This window comes from Amblyraja radiata, chromosome 31, assembly GCF_010909765.2.
Source record: "Amblyraja radiata isolate CabotCenter1 chromosome 31, sAmbRad1.1.pri, whole genome shotgun sequence".
Lineage (NCBI taxonomy): Eukaryota > Metazoa > Chordata > Chondrichthyes > Rajiformes > Rajidae > Amblyraja > Amblyraja radiata.
Genome location: NC_045986.1, coordinates 27,695,601 through 27,715,245, shown reverse-complemented (window position 1 = coordinate 27,715,245; position 19,645 = coordinate 27,695,601). Strand labels below are relative to the sequence as shown.

The window sequence follows — 19,645 nt, the reverse complement described above, 5'->3', positions numbered from 1 at the left end:
AATCGCAACTCTGGCAAGGTTGAAAGAAAAGTTCCTCCCCCCCCCGTCCACCCCACACGTAAAACAAACCAGAGAACATTAACACACACTTTTAAAACACTGAAAATAACAAAAAAAAACTAAAGGGACAGACAGACTGTAGGCGAGGCTGCCATCGAAGCACCATCTGGTGGATGTTGCCAGGACTCGAGGTACAGGGAGAAGTTGAGCAGGCTAGGGCTCTTCGTAGGAGCACAGGAGGCTGAGAGGTGTTTTATCGAGGTGTATAAAATCATGAGGGGAATAGACAGGGTGAATGCAGGGAATCTTTTTTTTTCCCCGGAGATGGGGAATCAGGAGCTGGTGGACATAGGTTTAAGGTGAAAGGGGAAACATTTAGTAGGAACATGAAGGACAACATTTTTACACAGATGGTGATGGGTATATGGAACGAGCTGCCAGAGGAGGTAATTGAGGCAAGTACAATAACATCAATGAAAATACATTTGTACAGGTATGTGGCTAGGAAAGGTTTAGAGGGATATGGACCAAATGCTGGCAAATGGGTCAGGTTTAAATGAGACCGCCCCGGGCCGCGGAGTTTGAACCGGCCCGTTCGCGGAGCTCGGATCCGGCCACGGGACTTACTTACCATCACCCGGCGGGGTCACAACATCGGAAGCCTGGATCACCTCAACGCAGAGGGAGAACAAGGAGGGAAGAGACAAGGACTTTAAGACTTTTGCCTTCCATCACAGTGAGGAGGTGCCTGGTAAACTCATTGTGGTGGATGTTAAATCTGTGTTCATCGTGTGTTTTGTTATTTTATTCTATGGCACGAAATTTCGTTCAGACTGAAAAGTCTGAATGCCAATAAAGGGTACTTCACTTACTTTACTTGTTTTAGACGGGACACCATGGTCGGTCGGTCGGTGTGGACGGCTTGGGCCGTTTCCGTGCTGAATGACTCGTTGATTCTATGATTCATATGTGGTAACATGAAGCAAGTCATCCTGACCTGCATAAATACCGAGGCAGGGCACCATAACACAGCTTGACCCAGCTGCTACTCGACACAAGGGAGTGGGCTCATGTAGCCAGGCTCCAGCCCAAAGGCATAACTTACTCAGAATCTGCAGAATGTGACAGGGAATACTTTACCAGACATGAGACAGAATGAGCCAGAGTCACTCCCAACATTTTGAGCAACCAAACGTAAATCAATGTTTCTTTACCGTACGATTTTAAAACTTTACTCTGCGAGCTCTCCGATGAGTGGTTTTTGCAGATTCAACAGCAACAATGATTGCCCCATTTGGACGATGGATGGGTGTTGAAAGGGTTAATATACTCCAGTAAACTCATAATCCTCCCATCAAAGACTTGTGCAATAATTGAAGGATATCATTTAACAGAAAACCTCAGCAAGTTTCGACTTGTTGAGATTATGTGATTACGGGACTACACAATAGGACCATTGTTCATCTCAAATAATGTTTTTCAGACGGCAACAGAGCACTTCAAACAGTGGACTATTTATTCATCCGTGCTGGCAGTGTGCACACCAGTGATGGCCGAGCTTTATTGCATAGGCTGAGCATCATGGAAATGGAATGAGCTGTTGCTGTTGTTATAAACTTCAGGTACATCCAGTTTAAATCCATCTCATGACTTTATGTTAAACTGGCGTTTTCCTGGGATGGCAGGACTTTCATATGAAGAAAGACTGGATAGACTCGGCTTGTACTCGCTAGAATTTAGAAGATTGAGGGGGAATCTTATAGAAACGTACAAAATTTTTAAGGGGTTGGACAGGCTAGATGTAAGAAGATTGTTCCCGATGTTGGGGAAGTCCAGAACAAGGGGTCGCAGTTTAAGGATAAGGGAGAAGTCTTTTAGGACCTAGATGAGAATTTTTTTTTTCACACAGAGAGTGGTGAATCTGTGGAATTCTCTGCCACAGAAAGTAGTTGAGGCCAGTTCATTGGCTATATTTAAGAGGGAGTTAGATGTGACCCTTGTGACTAAAGGGATCAGGGGATATGGAGAGTAGGCAGGTACAGGATACTGAGTTGGATGATCAGCCATGATCATATTGAATGGCAGTGCAGGCTCGAAGGGCCGAATGGCCTACTCCTGCACCTAATTTCTATGTATTAAACTTATCAAGCGTACTTTAAAGGTAGACAAAAAAAGCTGGAGAAACTCAGCGGGTGAGGCAGCATCTATGGAGCGAAGGAATAGGCGACGTTTTGGGTCGAGACCCTTCTTTAGACTAAATATCTGTTGCACATTTTTACGACTTTCCTTTTTTCCTTGGTCGGATGAAACTCATTTGCCGTGTGTGTGTGTTCCCAACCAACAGATCCACTCACACCAAAAGGAACCAAAGATCGACTGACTGTAAGTAACGCACTCCACGTTTCAACGTATTCTTTGATCTTTTTGTTTTAAAGAATTTAGTGCACTTGCTGTTCGGGACCAGATGAGACAAATAACATGAACCATGCCAACACTGAGACAAAAAGCAGTCTGTGGAAATGGGGTTGAACTCGATGGCTTATGTGTTTGAACTTCATCAAAGAGTCAGAGCCCGATCTTCTCTCTTGGATTAACATGCTGAGTTCCCCTCCAGTCCAACCTAGCGTGCGGACTCTCTGGGCCTCCGGACATGGCGCAAGTCAGGAATTCCTGTCCTGTGGCAACTAACCTTCCAATCTTCTCATCCACTAAACTAAATCTTAATTTACATGGCACCACGGCATCCCAACGCATTCTATTGCCAATAAAATGCTCTTGGAATGTGGGGACAATAGTTGTGTAGGAAAAAAACCCAATTTGCACAGAGATGCAAGGAGCTTAGTCTTAAGCGAAGCACAAAATGCTGGAGGAACTCAACAGATCGGTTAGCATCCATGGAGTCTGAAGAAGATTCACAACCCGAAATGTCGTCTGTCCACCTCCTCCACAGATGCTGCCTGACCCGTTGAGTTCCTGCAGCAATTTGTGTTTGGACCAACATCTGCCACATTGGAAATGTTTGAACTATCTTTTATCGGGCTTCATTGCTATTTCTTTGCACTAATTGTTGTTCCCTTTATACTTTATCTGTGTACTGTGGATGGCTTTGTTGTATTCATGTACAGTCTTTAACTGTATAGCATGCAAACCAAAGTTTTTCACTATACTTTTAGACTTTTGACTTTAGTCGAACAGCGCGGAAACATGCCCTTCGGCCCACCGAATCCGTGCCGACCAGCGATCGGGACAAGTAGCAGTCTTTTATTTAGTCATGGAGTCATATAGCATGGAAACAGGCCCTTCGGCCCAATTCCTCCATTCTGACCAAGATGCCTCATGCCAGCCGTTCGTACGTTATTCTCGCTATTCATCATGCTGAATGTGACTGACTTGGACTTTAAGTTTTCCTCATATTTATGATAGATCAATTAATATAATTCATTGTTTGCCCGGCCAACATCCCTCCCCCACCCCTCCCATCCGTGCACCTGTCCAAGTGTCCTCCAAATACCACCATAGTTCCTGCCTCAACCACCTCCTCTGGTAGCTCGTTCCATACACCTACCACCAAGCGAAAAAGTAGCCCTTCAGGCTCACCTGGAATCCTGTCCCACTCACCTCAAACGCAAGCCCTCCTTGCCCTGGATTCCCCTAGATAGACTCAAAGTGATGGAGTAACTCAGCGAGTCAGGCAGCACCTCTGGAGAAAAGGAATAGGTGAAACTTTGGGTTAAGACCCTTCTTTAATTCCCCATACCCTGGGTTAAGTTAAGTCTATTCGTCACATACACATACGAGATGTGCAGTGAAATGAAAAGTGGCAATGCTCGCGGATTGTGCAAAAAACCCCCTACAAAACAGAATGGAACAGAATCACATATTCACATATTACATATTTGTGGGAGGAAAAAAAAGAAAAAACAGCAATTTTAAAAAGACACCACACAACAGTTAACTGGTGCAGTAAAGTTACTTAGGAGTTTCAGTCCTAATGGCCTCTGGGAAGAAACTCCTTCCCATCCTCTCCGTTTTCACAGCATGGCAACGGAGGCGTTTGCCTGACCGTAGCAGCTGGGACAGTCCGTTGCTGGGGTGGAAGGGGTCTCCCATGAGCTGTGGTAAAGACCCTGAGCATACACCCTGTCTAATCCCCTCATCATTTTATGCACAAGCGCCCCAACAAAACACTCAAAACGGTTAGTTGTCTCAGTTTTGTTTCTTTAGGAAGCGGTGGAGAGGTGTCGGGGATGACCACAGACCTGTGGTGGAGTCTGGTGGATATCAACGAGGAGCGCAGTGAGGAGCAGCAGAAAGCAGGAGGTGGGGAGGTCGTGGGTAGATGGACCGACCTCCATCAGGCAGCCTCTAGTGGCAACGTCCACCTGGTGAAGACGTACCTGCAACACGGTGCCCTCATCGATTCCAGGTTAGGCACTGGTATTGGCACAAACCACTGCCAACTAATGGGCCTGTCCCACTTACACAACTTTTTCGGCGACTGCCGGCACCCGTCATAAGTCGTCGCTGGTCGCAGAAAAAATGTTCAACATGTTGAAAATCCAGCGGCGACCAGAACAAGGTACGACTCTTTGGGCGACTACTCACGACAATGCAGGCTTCACCCCGCCACATGTCGCCTGTACGGTCGTGAGTCGTCTCCTCAGTCGCCCAAAGAGTCGTAGCTTCTTTCTGGCCGCAGCTGAATTTTCAACATGTTGAACATTTTCAGCGACCTACAACGACCTATGACGGGTGCCGGCAGTCGCCGAAAAAGTTGCGTAAGTGGGACAGGCCCATAAGGCAGCAAAATGAAAGATAACAAATTAAGGCAAATCTCTTCCTCACAACCATTTGGTTTCACAATCAGCTTACCGTTTTCACTTCCATCTTCTTTCCACAGTGAATTACACCTAGAGTATTGCGTGCAGCTTTGGTCTCCTAATTTGAGGAAGGACATTGTTGTGATTGAGGCAGTGCAGCGTAGGTTCACGAGATTGATCCCTGGGATGACGGGACTGTCATATGAGGAAAGATTGAAAAGACTAGGTTTAGAAGGATGAGGGGGTTTCTCATAGAAACATATACAATTATAAAAGGACTGGACAAACTAGATGCAGGAAAAATGTTCCCAATGTGGGGCGAGTCCAGAACCAGGGGCCACACAGTCTTAGAATAAAGGGGAGGTCATTTAAGACTGAGGTGTGAAAAAACGTTTTCACCCAGAGAGTTGTGAATTTATGGAATTCCCTGCCACAGAGGGCAGTGGAGGCCAAGTCGCAGGATGGATTTGAGAGAGAGTTAGATAGAGCTTTAGGGACTAGTGGAGTCAGGGGATATGGGGAGAAGGCAGGCACGGGTTATTGATCGGGGACAATCAGCCATGATCACAATGAATGGCGGTGCTGGCTCGAAGGGCCGAATGGCCTCCTCCTGCACCTATTTTCTATGTTTCTATGCGGTGTTCTCCTGTCACTTGCAGGGATGAATACAGCTGCACTCCACTGCATTATGCAGCGTTTAACGGCTGCCAGGCCCTGGTGAAGTTTCTCCTGCACCGTGGGGCACAGGCGGATGCCACGGACAAGCATGGATGGACGCCCCTCCACAGAGCCGCGTGGAACGGCCACACCCAGATTGCCGTGCTCCTGCTGCGGCGTGGGGTGTCCACCAGCGCATCCACCAGATGCGGCCTGACGCCGCTGCACTGCGCCGCTGCAGGGGGGCACCTGCTGACCGTGCAGCAGCTGCTGAGTCACGGGGCGGGGCCCGACGCGTCCGACACACACTGCTGGACCCCGCTGCACTGGGCGGTGGTGAGCGACCAGTTGCATATCATCGAGTTCTTCATCTCCAAAGGAGTCTCCGTTCAGCGCACCACCTGGGGGGACATGACCCCCTTGCACTTGGCTGCGGAGGTTGGGAACAGAGGAGTCATTAAGTTGCTGAAGGAAAACGGGACGTGCATCAATGCTGAAGATGCTGTGGGAAGGACAGCATTGTCAATCGCTGCTGCCAATGGCTATGAGGAGGTAAGTCTGGGCAGTGAAGTCCAATGGAACACCTAACACACTGAGAGACACAGACAGTACTTGTTTAGTTTAGTTTATTGTCACATAAACCGAGGTACGAAAAGCTTTTGCGTGCTATCCAGTCGGCAGATATATATATTGTCATGTAAGACATATATGATTAAAATCGAGCCATTTACAGTGTTTAGATCCATGATAAGGGAATAACGTTAGCACCGAGATGAGAAAAAGATTTTTCACACAGAGAGTGGTGAATCTGTGGAATTCTCTGCCACAGAAAGTAGTTGAGGCCGGTTCATTGGCTATATTTAAGAGGGAGTTAGATGTGGCCCTTGTGGCTAAAGGGATCAGGGGGTATGGAGAGAAGGCAGGTACAGGACACTGAGTTGGACGATCAGCCATGATCATATTGAATGGCGGTGCAGGCTCGTAGGGCCGAATGGCCTACTCCTGCACCTATTTTCTATGTTTCTATGTTTAGTGCAAGGTAAAGCCCGATCAAGGATAGTCTGAGGGTCACCAAAGAGGTAGATGGTAGTTTAGCACTGCTCTCTGGTTGTGGGAGGATGGTTCAGTTGCCTGATAACAGCTGGGAAGAAACTGTCCCCGAATGTGGATGCGTGCGACTTCGCACTTCCACAGTTTCTCCTGGGAACGCGCTGTCGGGGTTCGGTGGTGGAAGCAGATGTAATGGCGGCGTTTAAGCCAGGTCAAGTCAAGTTAGTTTATTGTCATGTGTCCCTGTATAGGACAATGAAATTCTTGCTTCCTTCTTGAACACTTAGTTACACGTGGTATCATCATGTTGGGTACGGACATTGTGGGCCATTGTTTGGGAATTAAAGCCTGAGTGGTCCTGACGCAGAGATGCTCCTGATGTCGTGCTTCCCTGCCCACAGGTGGTGATGGACCTGCTCGCCCACGGAGCGGTGGACACTGACAGTGCGTCCGCTCTTCAGGCTGCGGCGGCAATCGGTCACTTTGGCATCATGGAGGCTCTGTCGCAGCGAGGGGTCGGCGTGGACGCCAGAGACGGCCTGAACATGACCGCGCTGCACCGGGCAGCGGAGAGAGGCGACGCGGAGGTGGCGGAGTATCTGATCAACCGCGGGGCTGACATAGAGGCGAGGGGCCGGCTGATGAAAACCCCGCTCCACCTCGCCGCCGAGAGGGGGCACGAGCGGACCATCCAATTACTGCTGAACAAAGGAGCCGACATGTACGCCACAAACCAGTGGTACGAAACGCCCCTCGACAACGTTTCCACACGAGCCTTTCATGATGGATGTTGTCTGGTAGAAAAATAAACCTTCCTGAGAAACACAATTGACTCGGTGTTTAAGAAAGAACTGCAGATGCTGGAAAAATAGAAGGCTGTGCCCTCTGGTCCTAGACTCTCCCACTAGTGGAAACATCCTCCCCACACCCACTCTATCCAGGCCTTGGGCAAATCTTGAACAAAACCTAAAAAAAAATGTTTTTTCCCCCTGCAAATAAACTTTATTTGGAATTAAATAGAGAAAACAAAAGTTGTGCAAAGACTCTTCATTGATTGTGAATGTGTGTGTGTGTGTGTGTGTACAGTGTCCGGTGTTTGCACCCGAGTGTGAACAGGCAGCTCCTCACTGCTGCCCCCCTCTGGTCACAGCCGGCTCTGCCCCACCGCCCAGGCCCCGCCCACGGGGTGAGTGGCAGGTGCGGACAGGCGGCCCCTTGACACCGCCGGAAACAGCGCCACCGCCTGGCCGGAGACAGCGCCACCACGGGGCCGGAGACAGCGCCACCACCTGGCTGGAGACAGCGCCACCACGGGGCCGGAGACAGCGCCGCCACGGGGCTGGAGACAGCGCCACCGCTTGGCCGGAGACGGGGCCGGAGACAGCGCCACCGCCTGGCCGGAGACAGCGCCACCATGGGGCCGGAGACAGCGCCGCCACGGGGCTGGAGACAGCGCCACCACGGGGCCGGAGACAGCGCCACCGCCTGGCCGGAGACAGCGCCACCACCTGGCCGGAGACAGCGCCACCACCTGGCCGGAGACAGCGCCACCACCTGGCCGGAGACAGCGCCACCACCTGGCCGGAGACAGCGCCACCACGGGGCCGGAGACAGCGCCACCACCTGGCCGGAGACAGCGCCACCACCTGGCCGGAGACAGCGCCACCACGGGGCCGGAGACAGCGCCACCACGGGGCCGGAGACAGCGCCACCACGGGGCCGGAGACAGCGCCACCACCTGGCCGGAGACAGCGCCACCACGGGGCCGGAGACAGCGCCACCACGGGGCCGGAGACAGCGCCACCACCTGGCCGGAGACAGCGCCACCACGGGGCCGGAGACAGCGCCACCACCTGGCCGGAGACAGCGCCACCACGGGGCCGGAGCCAAGGACAGGGACGGAGACGGGGACGGGAGCCGCCCAGAGACACCGCCGGTCGGGGCTCCCTCACACGCGGGTCCGAGGCCGGGGACTGGGACTGGGGCAGCGCCGCGGCCGCTGATGGTTTTCCTCACGCTCTCCCGCTGGATCCGGAACCGCGGGCCCGACCGTTACTGGCGGGTTCAGGAGGTGCTGCAGCACGCACGGGTAAGGCCGGGGCCTGGGCCTGGGGTGATGATGGTAACACAGGGGCGGCGGGGTGGGTGGGGCGAGAAGCTGCCGTTGCCGCCACCGGGCCCGGCACACAGAGCCTTCAACTGTGCGGGATAATATGGGGATTAATAGGTCAATCTCCTGCTCGGATCCCCAGGGACAGCATGAACGCGGTGGGCCGAAGGGTCTGCATGATGCTCACGGTCATGAGTGTGGGGTTGCCATATAGACCCACAAAGGGCAGTGAAGTACCGACTTGCTGCAGCTTCACAACACACACATATAACACACATATAACACACATATAACACACACTCATATAACACACACATATAATACACACACACTCATATAACACACACACACATACAATACGTTCATAGACACAATGCTATTGTAATAAGATAAACCAAGCACTTATTGCAACCAAAGACAGGCCACTGTTCATAGTTGTGCAGTGTTCAAGAGCCTGATTGTGGTGGGGAAGAAGCTGTCCTTGAACCTGGAGGTCACAGTTTTCCAACCTCCTGCTGCACCTTCCCGACGGCAGGAGTGAAGCGAGAGTGTGACCAGCAAAGATGATCTTTGATGAGAGAGGTGTGGGGCTTTGATGATGCTGGCTTCGAGCCAGCACCGCCACTCAATGTGATCATGGTTGATCATCCCCAATCAGTACCCCTTTCCTGCTTTCTCCTCAAATCCCCTGACTCTGCTATCTTTAAGAGCCCTATCTAGCTCTACCTTGAAAGTATCCAGAGACCCGGCCTCCAACGCCCTCTGAGGCAGAGAATTCCACAGACTTACAACTCTCTGTGTGAAAAAGTGTTTCCTCATCTCCGTTCTAAATGGCTTACCCCTTATTCTTAAACTGTGACCCCTAGTTCTGGACTCCCCCATCGTCAGTGGGGAAGTCAGCGCCTGCGATGAACTGTGATGAAGTTCCTCGGCCGTCGCTCCGTTCGGCGATTCTCATCTGTTTCTCCTTTGGTTTTTGCAGCATTTCCGGGGGCGCAAGAATCGATGCTACAGCCTGGCGGTGAGGGCCGTGCGGCGAGCGTTCCTCTACTCCACTAAGGCCAGGAAGCACAAGAAGTGGAACATGAGGACGGTAAGCACCCTGACCACCCAGGGTGGTGAGCAGAGATTATCGGGATGGGAGTGGAACCAGCTGCACCGGCAGTGAACGGGCAAACCTGTTCAGGAATAGCTACTTCCTCACAGCCATCAGGCTTTTAAACTCGGCTTGGACAAAACTTTGAACATTAATAGCCCATTATCTATTTATTTGCACTTTATCAGTTTATTTATTCATGTGTGTATATATTTATATAATGGTAGGTAGACAAAATTGCTGGAGAAACTCAGCGGGTGCGGCAGCATCTATGGAGCGAAGGAAATAGGCAACGTTTTGGGCTGAAACCCTTCTTCAGACACTTCTTTATATAACGGTATATGGACACACTGATCTGTTCTGTAGTCATGCCTACTATGTTCTGTTGTGCTGAAGCAAAGCAAGAATTTCATTGTCCTATCAGGGATATATGACAATAAACTCTCTTGAATCTTGAATCTTGAAACCAAAAAGCCGTAACTTACCGTGGAAACATGCAACAGGTGGGGGACACAAGGGGAGTCAAGAGTGTTTTATTGTCATGAGTCCCAGATAGAACAATGAAATTCTTACTTGCAGTGACACAACGGAATATGTAAACAGAGTACACTGTAAAGAATATAATAAACGATTGAGGAAAAAAAAGCTCAGTGTGTATATTATATATACACAAATTTACAAATACACATATATACACAGGAACAGCAGGTGCTGAAATCTTGAGAAAATCACAAAGTACTGGATGGATTCATTTAGCAAGGTAGCTGGGCAGGGAATGACTAGGCCTGCTTGAATAAAAAAATATGATGAATTTTGTTTTTCAGCTCTGGATAAGCAGAATAGCAGCAGCAACCCGTGAACATGGGCTGAAGTATCCAATGCTGATATGTAATTTGATTAAGGTGAGGACGCAGCGTGTAAATATTTTGCTGGATGGATGGCCTTGGTCAAATGTCAGAGAGCAAGGTGTTTAATGTGTACCTGCTTTATGCAGCTTCTCATGATCTGCCAATTAGTTTTAGCTGCATCGAAGCAGTTGCCTCTGAATCAGAACCTGATGGGCCTGAAGTCTGCTGAGAACATGAATGCGTTCTGAACTCTTGCTTTAATCAGGTTGTGCCAGGGCGAGCATAAAATATCACCGAGACTACAACTGGGGCAGCACGGTGGCGCAGCGGTAGAGTTGCTGCCTTACAGCACCAGAGACCCGCTGCACCACAGTGGAGATGGGGGGAAATATTGGCCCTGTAATCCCAGCAAATGCATTGACAATGTGGCTGTTAATGATCTTTCCAGGCAAAGGGACTTGGTTTAGAGATGCAGCATTGCAACAGGTCGTTTGGCCCACTTAGCCCATACTGACCCTCGATCACTCATTCACACTAGTTCTATGTTATCCCACTTTCTCATCCCTACACATTCAGGGAAATTTACCGAGTCCAATTAGGGGCAGCGCAGTGGTAGAGTTGCTGCCTTACAGCGCCAGAGAACCAGGTTCGATCCTGACTACGGGTGCTGTCTGTACGGAGTTTGCACGTTCGCCCTTTGACCATGTGGGTTTTCTCCGGGTGCCTCCCATATTCCAAAAACGTACAGGTTTGTAGGTTAATTGGCCTCCATAAATTGTCCCTCGTGCATAGAATAGAATTAGTGTACATGGTGTTTGTCGGTCGGCATGGACTTTGTGGGCCAAAGGGCCTGTATCCATGATATATCTCTAAACTAAGTTAGAGGACTACACGAATGAGCTCAACAATCAGACTGCTGCTTCACGTGGGTTTGCTGCTTTAGAATGTTGTTGTAAACAAATTGAAGTGAAAAGACTTATATCTAGCAACCGGGGAATAAAGTAATTGATCAGCTGCGGAGACACAAGGCGGCAGATGCTGGAATATTCAGTAACAAACAAAATCAGGAGGAACTTAGCGGATCAGGCAGCATCTGTGGAGAGAAATAAACAGATGATATTTTGGGTCTGGGCCGCCCTGGTTCTGAGATATCCACAGCTGGGTCACTGCAAGGCATGTGGGGTTTGGCAAAGCTTGGCGCGCATTCCACTCTGACAAAGATTGTTAAGGGCTTGGACACGCTAGAGGCAGGAAACGTGTTCCCGATGTTGGGGTAGTCAAGAACCAGGGGCCACAGTTTATGAATAAGGAGTAAGCCATTTAGAACAGAGACGAGGAAACACTTTTTCTCACAGAGAGTGGTGAGTCTGTGGAATTCTCTGCCTCAGAGGGCGGTGGAGGCCGGTTCTCTGGATGCTTTCAAGAGAGAGCTAGAACTCTTAAAAATAGCAGAGTCAGGGGATATGGGGAGAAGGCAGGAACGAGGTACTGATTGGGGATGATCAGCCATGATCACATTACTTACAAAATTCTTAAGGTGTTGGACAGGCTAGATGCAGGAAGATTGTTCCCGATGTTGGGGAAGTCCAGAACAAGGGGTCACAGTTTAAGGATATGGGGGAAATCTTTTAGGACCGAGATGAGAAAAAAAAAATTCACACAGAGAGTGGTGAATCTGTGGAATTCTCTGCCACAGAAGGTAGTTGAGGCCACAGTTCATTGGCTATATTTAAGAGGGAGTTAGATGTGGCCCTTGTGGCTAAAGGGATCAGGGGGTATGGAGAGAAGGCAGGTACAGGATACTGAGTTGGATGATCAGACATGATCATATTGAATGGCGGTGCTGGCTCGAAGGGCCGAATGGCCTACTCCTGCACCTATTGTCTATTGTCTGCCGGCAATAGAAATTCTGAAAATGACACAAGCTGTCTTGACGATGAAAGCTTCCATTTTGTATTTTGACAGAGCCAAGTGGAACTAAACCGCAAGGTCCTGGCGGATCTGTCCGTGTACGAGCCGAAGACGTTCAAGTCCCTGGCTGCACTGGCAAAGCAAAGGCGGGAAGAAGGCTTCCGCGACGCGCTGGGCAACGGCGGGGAACCCACGGGGGTGTTTTCACGCATGGTGCACCGTGACTGATGGAATGAACTCTGATAACTACTGTGAATAATGTTCATCTGCTTTGTGACTGACAGTTTTACAAAACAGTCACCACAGATGTTCTACAAATCAGTCCCAAAAATGTCTGGCAATGCTGCGTAGATTTTGACAAAAAAATGATTATGTGAATCACAGAATGATTGTGTGAAATTCTTCAAGGTTGGTTCAATCAGTAAAATGTGTGGGACCGCAGAGAAATCTTTGGCTGGAGCTCATTTGTGTTTGGTGCCCCCTTCAGTTCGACCATCTCATTTTCTGGAACTTAAAACACAGATAAACCCACGTTATCATAGAGCAGGAGGGATGGTGTGTGTTGTTGCCGATTGTCCGCTCTAACCGAGCAAAGAGAGGTTAAAAAAAGGGCAGCATTCGAAAAACAGGATACAATAAACAGGAAAGGACACTAAATACATAACACTTTAAATGAATAAAAAGTGAACATAGTTTAATTGCATGTACACTTCACTCACAGTGCACCCAAGATCAGAATTGTACCCAAGTCTCTGGAACTGAAACAGGGACGCAAGGAAGTGCAGATGCTATCTAACGTAGATATTGAAAGTTTTATGCTTGAGTTTAGTCTATTGTCACAGTGAGTACAGTGAAAAGCTTTTGCAGTATGCTAACCAAGTCAAGCCAAGTCACTTTTATTTCTATAGCACATTTAAAAAACAACTCTTGTTGACCAAAGTGCTTTACATTGGTGGAGGTACTAACGTTATACAACATTGGTTCATAGATTAAGTACATATCTAAATACATACATATAGCCCTCCCTCAGAGGACGTCAAGAAAGGCTTGAGAGTAAAGATAAGTTTTTAGTCTCGACTTAAAAGAGTCGAAACCAGCCAGCGGAAAGGCAGTACATGATTACAATCGCGTATGAACATAAAGCCAACTCCCTGTATTTCACATTCTCCATCATGGATTGCTTTGTATTTTGGAAAAGAAAAAAATACAGTGAAGGTAGCTCACATAATTCTTTACAAATCAGTGGCGTTGTCCTTGCCCATTGCTGCCACCTTGTGGTCACTCTGTCCTCTGCAACCAAAATCCCTTCTAAAGAGGTCCATGAATACGAGGGTTGACTGGACAAACATAGTAGGAAGGAATTGCAGATAAACACAAAATGCTGGAGTAACTCAGCGGGACAGGCAGCATCTCTGGAGAGAAGGAATGGGTGACGTTTTGGGTTGAGACCCTTGGTACGGTTTTCAACCCGAAAAATGACCCATCTTTTCCATCCAGAGATGCTGCCTGTCCCGCTGAGTTGCTCCAGCATTTTGTATCCATCTTGTACTTAAATATATTTCATTACATTTAAAAGGGAAGATAATAGTCTCCACTCTTATGGAAATAGATCCAATGGGACCTGTAGTTTCTGGCAACATGCCCTATAATACATTACTGACTGAAGGAGAGACCAGTTTCTATCGTCACCTTGTCTATGTTTTGTTCCACTATTGTTTGCAGATTACTAAGCCACACTGTAACTGATTGCTGTCCCAATAAATACTTTGTTTTTTTTCCGTATTTGAGCGATCCTTAGACAGCGTGGTTTAATAATGATGATGTGTTTCCGATGATAGATGTATCTATAATGTATAGATGGTGCACTAACCATTTCCCTGGAGCCTTTTCAAGCTGTTGTGGGAATAGCCAGGCAATAATCTCTGTCGGAGAGCCCGAATCTTTGCTGTCTCAAATCGTTCGTTTTCTGTTATGCTGAGCTTTGCTTCAGCAGTAGACAATAGGTGCAGGAGCAGGCCATTTGGCCCTTGGAGCCAGCACCGCCATTCAATGTGATCATGGCTGATCATCCCCAATCAGTACCCCGTTCCTGCCTCCTCCCCATATCCCCTGACTCCGCTATTTTTAAGATCCCTATCTAGCTCTCTCGTGAAAGTATCCAGAGAACCGCCCTCTGAGGCAGAGAATTCCACAGACTCACCACACTCTGTGAGAAAAAGTGTTACCTCGTCTCCATTCTAAATGGCTTACTCCTTATTCTTAAACTGTGGCCCCTGGTACTGGACTCCCCCAACATCGTGAACATGTTTCCTGCCTCTAGTGTGTCCAAGCCCTTAACAATCTTATACGTTTCAAGTTACCCATCAGTGTGACTTTTCAAGTGGATCATTAACTATTGCCTACAAGCTTTAAATACTTGATAGAACAACGAGGGAATCTTTTTATCTCCACAAAGAGGAAGGTCTGGATTGTATCAGCTGTATTGAAAATGTATCCTGCTTTTAACATCAAATTGGTCACATTTTTGAAGATGATTTAGACTGACATGGATTTCATGGACCCAGTTGTAAAATGCTTGCAAACCAGCAATCTGCAATAATGAATCTTATGACTGTTGGTGGCGCAGCGGTAGAGTTGCTGACTTGCAGCGTCAAGGAGCTGGGTGCTGTCTGTACGGAGTTCGTGCGTTCTCACCGTGACCACGTGGGTTTTCTCTGAGATCTTTGGTTTCCTCCTACACTCCAAAGACGTGCAGGTTTGCAGGTTAATTGGCTTGGTATAAATGTAAATTGTCCCTAGTGTGTGTAGGACAGTGTTAGTGTGTGGGGATCGCTGGTCGGCACAGACTCGGTGGGCCGAAGGGCCTGTTTACGCGCCGTATCTCTAAATTAAACTAGATTGAAAAGGTTGCACATTCGAAAATCTCTTCATTCACCTTCTCCTGCCACTGCCTTCTGTTTCTTACTCTGTTCCCATTTTGCCCAATGACTGTATATTTTCTATCTTGTGCTCATCCCTTGCAACAAGTAGCCAGTCGATCGGTTGTGTGCGGAGAAACAGTGAAATGCTTGTTCTGCAAAGCTATCCACGTCATACTAAGCCAGAGATGAGCACAGTAGATTCTCTTGCGGAATAGCAAGCAGAGAGTCGCCACGTTCTGGCGCCATCTTGCAACATCCAAGTCCGTGAAACGTCTCTTGGTCCAAAGAGATGTGTGATTTCTTTTTATTGAAGATAGACACAAAAAAGCTGGAGTAACTCAGTGGGTCAGACAGCATCTCTGGAGAAAAGGAATAGGTGATGTTTTGGGAAGATGTTACTGGTGGTGGGACCCGCTGGATCGCACCGCCCCTTAGACCACCGTGAGGCCGAGACCGGAGGAACAGCACTAACGTATTCTTTGTTTCTACGCCAGTTCTCCCTCCTCGCCCTCCTGGCAAGAGGCCAAGTGATCATTTGCTACTGACGTCACTTTCCCAGCATGATGGTCATGTGCCTTGCAAACCCCTTCCTTCCACCAGCAGTCTGGTGCCCCCAAGCATCTGCTCGCTCAGTGCAGACCCAGCATACACATCGCCTCTGTTCTTCTTGCCAATGCATTGTTTTAACTGAGTCCCTCGGTCACTATGAATACAACCTTATATATTTCTCTGGAGTCGTTAACAATGACGATTTGTATCTTCCCGGTGAACTTCCAAGGTGATGTTCAGCTGAGGTGCTCGTTTAGTTTAGTGTGGAGATACAGCGAGGAAACAGACCCTTCACCCCGATGTCCCAGGAATGTCAAAGCCCACAATGGTCCCTTGTTGGCAGTGGAAGAGGAGGTGATAACGAAGAGATACGAGTTTGCTTAGTCATATCCATCAAGGGTTCAGAAGAGAAAGAAGGAACTGCAGATGCTAGAATCTTGTGAGGAACACAAAGTGCAAGAGGAACTCAGCGGGTCAGGCAGCACCTGCGGAGGGAAGATGGACACAAAAAGCAGTGGGTGAGACAGCCCAAACCAATCTGGAGAAAAGGAATAGGTGGCGTTTCGGGTCGAGACCCTTCTTCAGACTGAGAGTCAGGGGAAGGGGAAACGAGAAATATAGTTGGTGATATAGAGAGATATAGAACAAATGAATGAAAGATATGCAAAAAAAGTAATGATGATGAAGGGCCAGGTGAAAACGAGTTAGACATAGACATAGACATAGAAATTAGGTGCAGGAGTAGGCCATTCGGCCCTTCGAGCCTGCACCGCCATTCAATATGATCATGGCTGATCATCCAACTCAGTATCCCGTACCTGCCTTCTCTCCATACCCTCTGATCCCCTTAGCCACAAGGGCCACATCTAACTCCCTCTTAAATATAGCCAATGAACTGGCCTCGACTACCCTCTGTGGCAGGGAGTTCCAGAGATTCACCACTCTCTGTGTGAAAAAAGTTCTTCTCATCTCGGTTTTAAAGGATTTCCCCCTTATCCTTAAGCTGTGACCCCTTGTCCTGGACTTCCCCAACATCGGGAGCAATCTTCATGCATCTAGCCTGTCCAACCCCTTAAGAATTTTGTAAGTTTCTATAAGATCCCCTCTCAATCTCCTAAATTCTATAGAGTATAAACCAAGTCTATCCAGTCTTTCTTCATAAGACAGTCCTGACATCCCAGGAATCAGTCTGGTGAACCTTCTCTGCACTCCCTCTATGGCAATAATGTCCTTCCTCAGATTTGGAGACCAAAACTGTACGCAATACTCCAGGTGTGGTCTCACCAAGACCCTGTACAACTGCAGTAGAACCTCCCTGCTCCTATACTCAAATCCTTTTGCTATGAAAGCTAACATACCATTCGCTTTCTTCACTGCCTGCTGCACCTGCATGCCCACTTTCAATGACTGGTGTACCATGACACCCAGGTCTCGCTACATCTCCCCTTTTCCTAGTCGGCCACCATTTAGATAATAGTCTGCTTTCCTGTTTTTGCCACCAAAATGGATAACCTCACATTTATTCACATTATACTGCATCTGCCAAACATTTGCCCACTCACCCAGCCTATCCAAATCACCTTGCAGTCTCCTAGCATCCTCCTCACAGCTAACACTGCCCCCCAGCTTCGTGTCATCCGCAAACTTGGAGATATTGCCTTCAATTCCCTCATCCAGATCATTAATATATATTGTAAATAGCTGGGGTCCCAGCACTGAGCCTTGCGGTACCCCACTAGTCACTGCCTGCCATTGTGAAAAGGACCCGTTTACTCCTACTCTTTGCTTCCTGTTTGCCAGCCAGTTCTCTATCCACATCAATACTGAACCCCCAATGCCGTGTGCTTTAAGTTTGTAAACTAATCTCTTATGTGGGACCTTGTCGAAAGCCTTCTGGAAGTCCAGATACACCACATCCACTGGTTCTCCCCTATCCACGCTACTAGTTACATCCTCGAAAAATTCTATAAGATTCGTCAGACATGATTTACCTTTTGTAAATCCATGCTGACTTTGTCCAATGATTTCACCACTTTCCAAATGTGCTGCTATCCCATCTTTAATAACTGACTCTAGCAGTTTCCCCACTACCGATGTTAGACTAACTGGTCTGTAATTCCCCGTTTTCTCTCTCCCTCCCTTCTTAAAAAGTGGGGTTACGTTTGCTACCCGCCAATCCTCAGGAACTACTCCAGAATCTAAAGAGTTTTGAAAGATTATTACTAATGCATCCACTATTTCTGGAGCTACTTCCTTAAGTACTCTGGGATGCAGCCTATCTGGCCCTGGGGATTTATCGGCCTTTAATCCATTTAATTTACCCAACACCACTTCCCGGCTAACCTGGATTTCACTCAATTCCTCCAACTCCTTTGACCCGCGGTCCCCTGCTATTTCCGGCAGATTATTTATGTCTTCCTTAGTGAAGACGGAACCAAAGTAGTTATTCAATTGGTCCGCCATATCCTTGTTCCCCATGATCAACTCACCCATTTCTGACTGCAAGGGACCTACATTTGTTTTAACTAATCTCTTTCGACAATGAAACTCACCAGGACCACAGTGAAACTAGTACGACTAAGGTTGGGGAGGGATGGAGAGAAAGGGAAAGCAAGGGATACTTGAAGTTAGAGAAATCAATTATCAGACCACTGGGTTGTAAGATGCCCATGCAAAATCTGAGGTGCTGTTCCTCCAATTTGCGTTTGGCCTCACTCTGACAATGGTGGAGGTTCTGGACAGAAAGGTCAGTGTGTGAATGGGAGGGGGGGAGTTGAAGTGTTTAGCAACATAGAGATCAGGTAGGTCCAGGCGGACTGAGCGAAGGTGTTCAGCGAAATGATCGCCCAGTCTACGTTTGGTCTCACTGCCTGCTGTATAAGAGTCCACATCTGCAACAACGGATACAGTAGATGAGGTTGGAGGTGGTGCAAGTGAACCTCGGCCTAACCTGAATGGACTGCCAGGATCCCTGGACTGAGTCGAGGGAGGAGGTATGGGGCCAGGTGTTGTAACTTCTGCAGTTGCAGCGGAAGGTAGCTGGGGAGGGGGTGGTTTGGGTGGGAAGGGATGAGTGAAACAGAGAGTTTTTAAGAAGGAACTGCAGATGCTGGAAAATCGAAGGTCGACAAAAGTACTGGAGAAACTCAGCGGGTGCAGCAGCATCTATGGAGCGAAGGAAATAGGCAACGTTTCGGCCCGAAACCCTTCCGGGTTTCGGCCCGAAACGTTACCTATTTCCTTTGAGTTTCGGCCCGAAACGTTGCCTATTTCCTTTGAGTTTCGGCCCGAAACGTTGCCTATTTCCTTCGCTCCATAGATGCTGCTGCACCCGCTGAGTTTCTCCAGCTTTTTTGTGTACCCTTCTTCAGATGTTGTGGAAAGACCCTGCATGGAGGCAGCTGCAGGTGTGGGCGCGGCCGGCAGGGGGGGGGGGGGGGGGGGCGCTGAGCTGAGCTGCAGGTGTGGGCGCGGCCGGTAGGGGGGTCGCTGAGCTGCAGGTGTGGGCGCGGCCTGCAGGGGGGGCCGCTGAGCTGAGCGACGGCTGCAGGTGTGGGCGCGGCCGGCAGGGGGGGCCGCTGAGCTGAGCGGCGGCTGCAGGTGTGGGCGCGGCCGATAGGGGGGGGGGCCGCTGAGCTGCAGGTATGGGCGCGGCCGGCAGGGGGGGCCGCTGAGCTGAGCGA

At 48.8% G+C, this 19,645-nt stretch overlaps 2 protein-coding genes across 3 annotated transcripts; both read left to right on the top strand.

The window, feature by feature from the left end:
* Positions 1-1,102: 1,102 nt before the first annotated feature.
* ankrd65 (ankyrin repeat domain 65) lies at positions 1,103-7,533 on the top strand. Of its 2 annotated transcripts, none has more exons than XM_033048306.1 (5): positions 1,103-1,622; positions 2,345-2,382; positions 4,225-4,426; positions 5,480-6,029; positions 6,929-7,533. In XM_033048306.1, exons 3-5 carry the CDS (start codon positions 4,248-4,250, stop codon positions 7,334-7,336), a joined length of 1,137 nt encoding a protein of 378 aa, XP_032904197.1. In that variant the 5' UTR covers positions 1,103-1,622; positions 2,345-2,382; positions 4,225-4,247; the 3' UTR covers positions 7,337-7,533. The 2 variants fall into 2 exon arrangements, with proteins under 2 accessions (XP_032904197.1, XP_032904196.1); XM_033048305.1 differs by having other exon boundaries at positions 4,211-4,426.
* An 874-nt stretch (positions 7,534-8,407) lies between these two features.
* On the top strand, positions 8,408-12,939 carry mrpl20 (mitochondrial ribosomal protein L20). Its single transcript, XM_033048304.1, has 4 exons — positions 8,408-8,616; positions 9,620-9,730; positions 10,558-10,635; positions 12,547-12,939. Exons 1-4 carry the CDS (start codon positions 8,530-8,532, stop codon positions 12,718-12,720), a joined length of 450 nt encoding a protein of 149 aa, XP_032904195.1. The 5' UTR covers positions 8,408-8,529; the 3' UTR covers positions 12,721-12,939.
* Positions 12,940-19,645: the final 6,706 nt, after the last annotated feature.

What these genes read in the sequence shown, in the direction of transcription:
- mrpl20 (XM_033048304.1), top strand. Translation starts at nt 8,530, where the DNA reads ATGGTTTTCCTCACGCTCTCCCGCTGGATCCGGAACCGCGGGCCCGAC. An exon ending in AGGTGCTGCAGCACGCACGG is followed by an intron (nt 8,617 to 9,619) that starts GTAAGGCCGGGG and finishes TGGTTTTTGCAG; the next exon opens with CATTTCCGGGGGCGCAAGAA. An exon ending in TGATATGTAATTTGATTAAG is followed by an intron (nt 10,636 to 12,546) that starts GTGAGGACGCAG and finishes GTATTTTGACAG; the next exon opens with AGCCAAGTGGAACTAAACCG.
- ankrd65 (XM_033048306.1), top strand. Translation starts at nt 4,248, where the DNA reads ATGACCACAGACCTGTGGTGGAGTCTGGTGGATATCAACGAGGAGCGC. An exon ending in GGTGCCCTCATCGATTCCAG is followed by an intron (nt 4,427 to 5,479) that starts GTTAGGCACTGG and finishes TGTCACTTGCAG; the next exon opens with GGATGAATACAGCTGCACTC. An exon ending in CTGCCAATGGCTATGAGGAG is followed by an intron (nt 6,030 to 6,928) that starts GTAAGTCTGGGC and finishes CCCTGCCCACAG; the next exon opens with GTGGTGATGGACCTGCTCGC.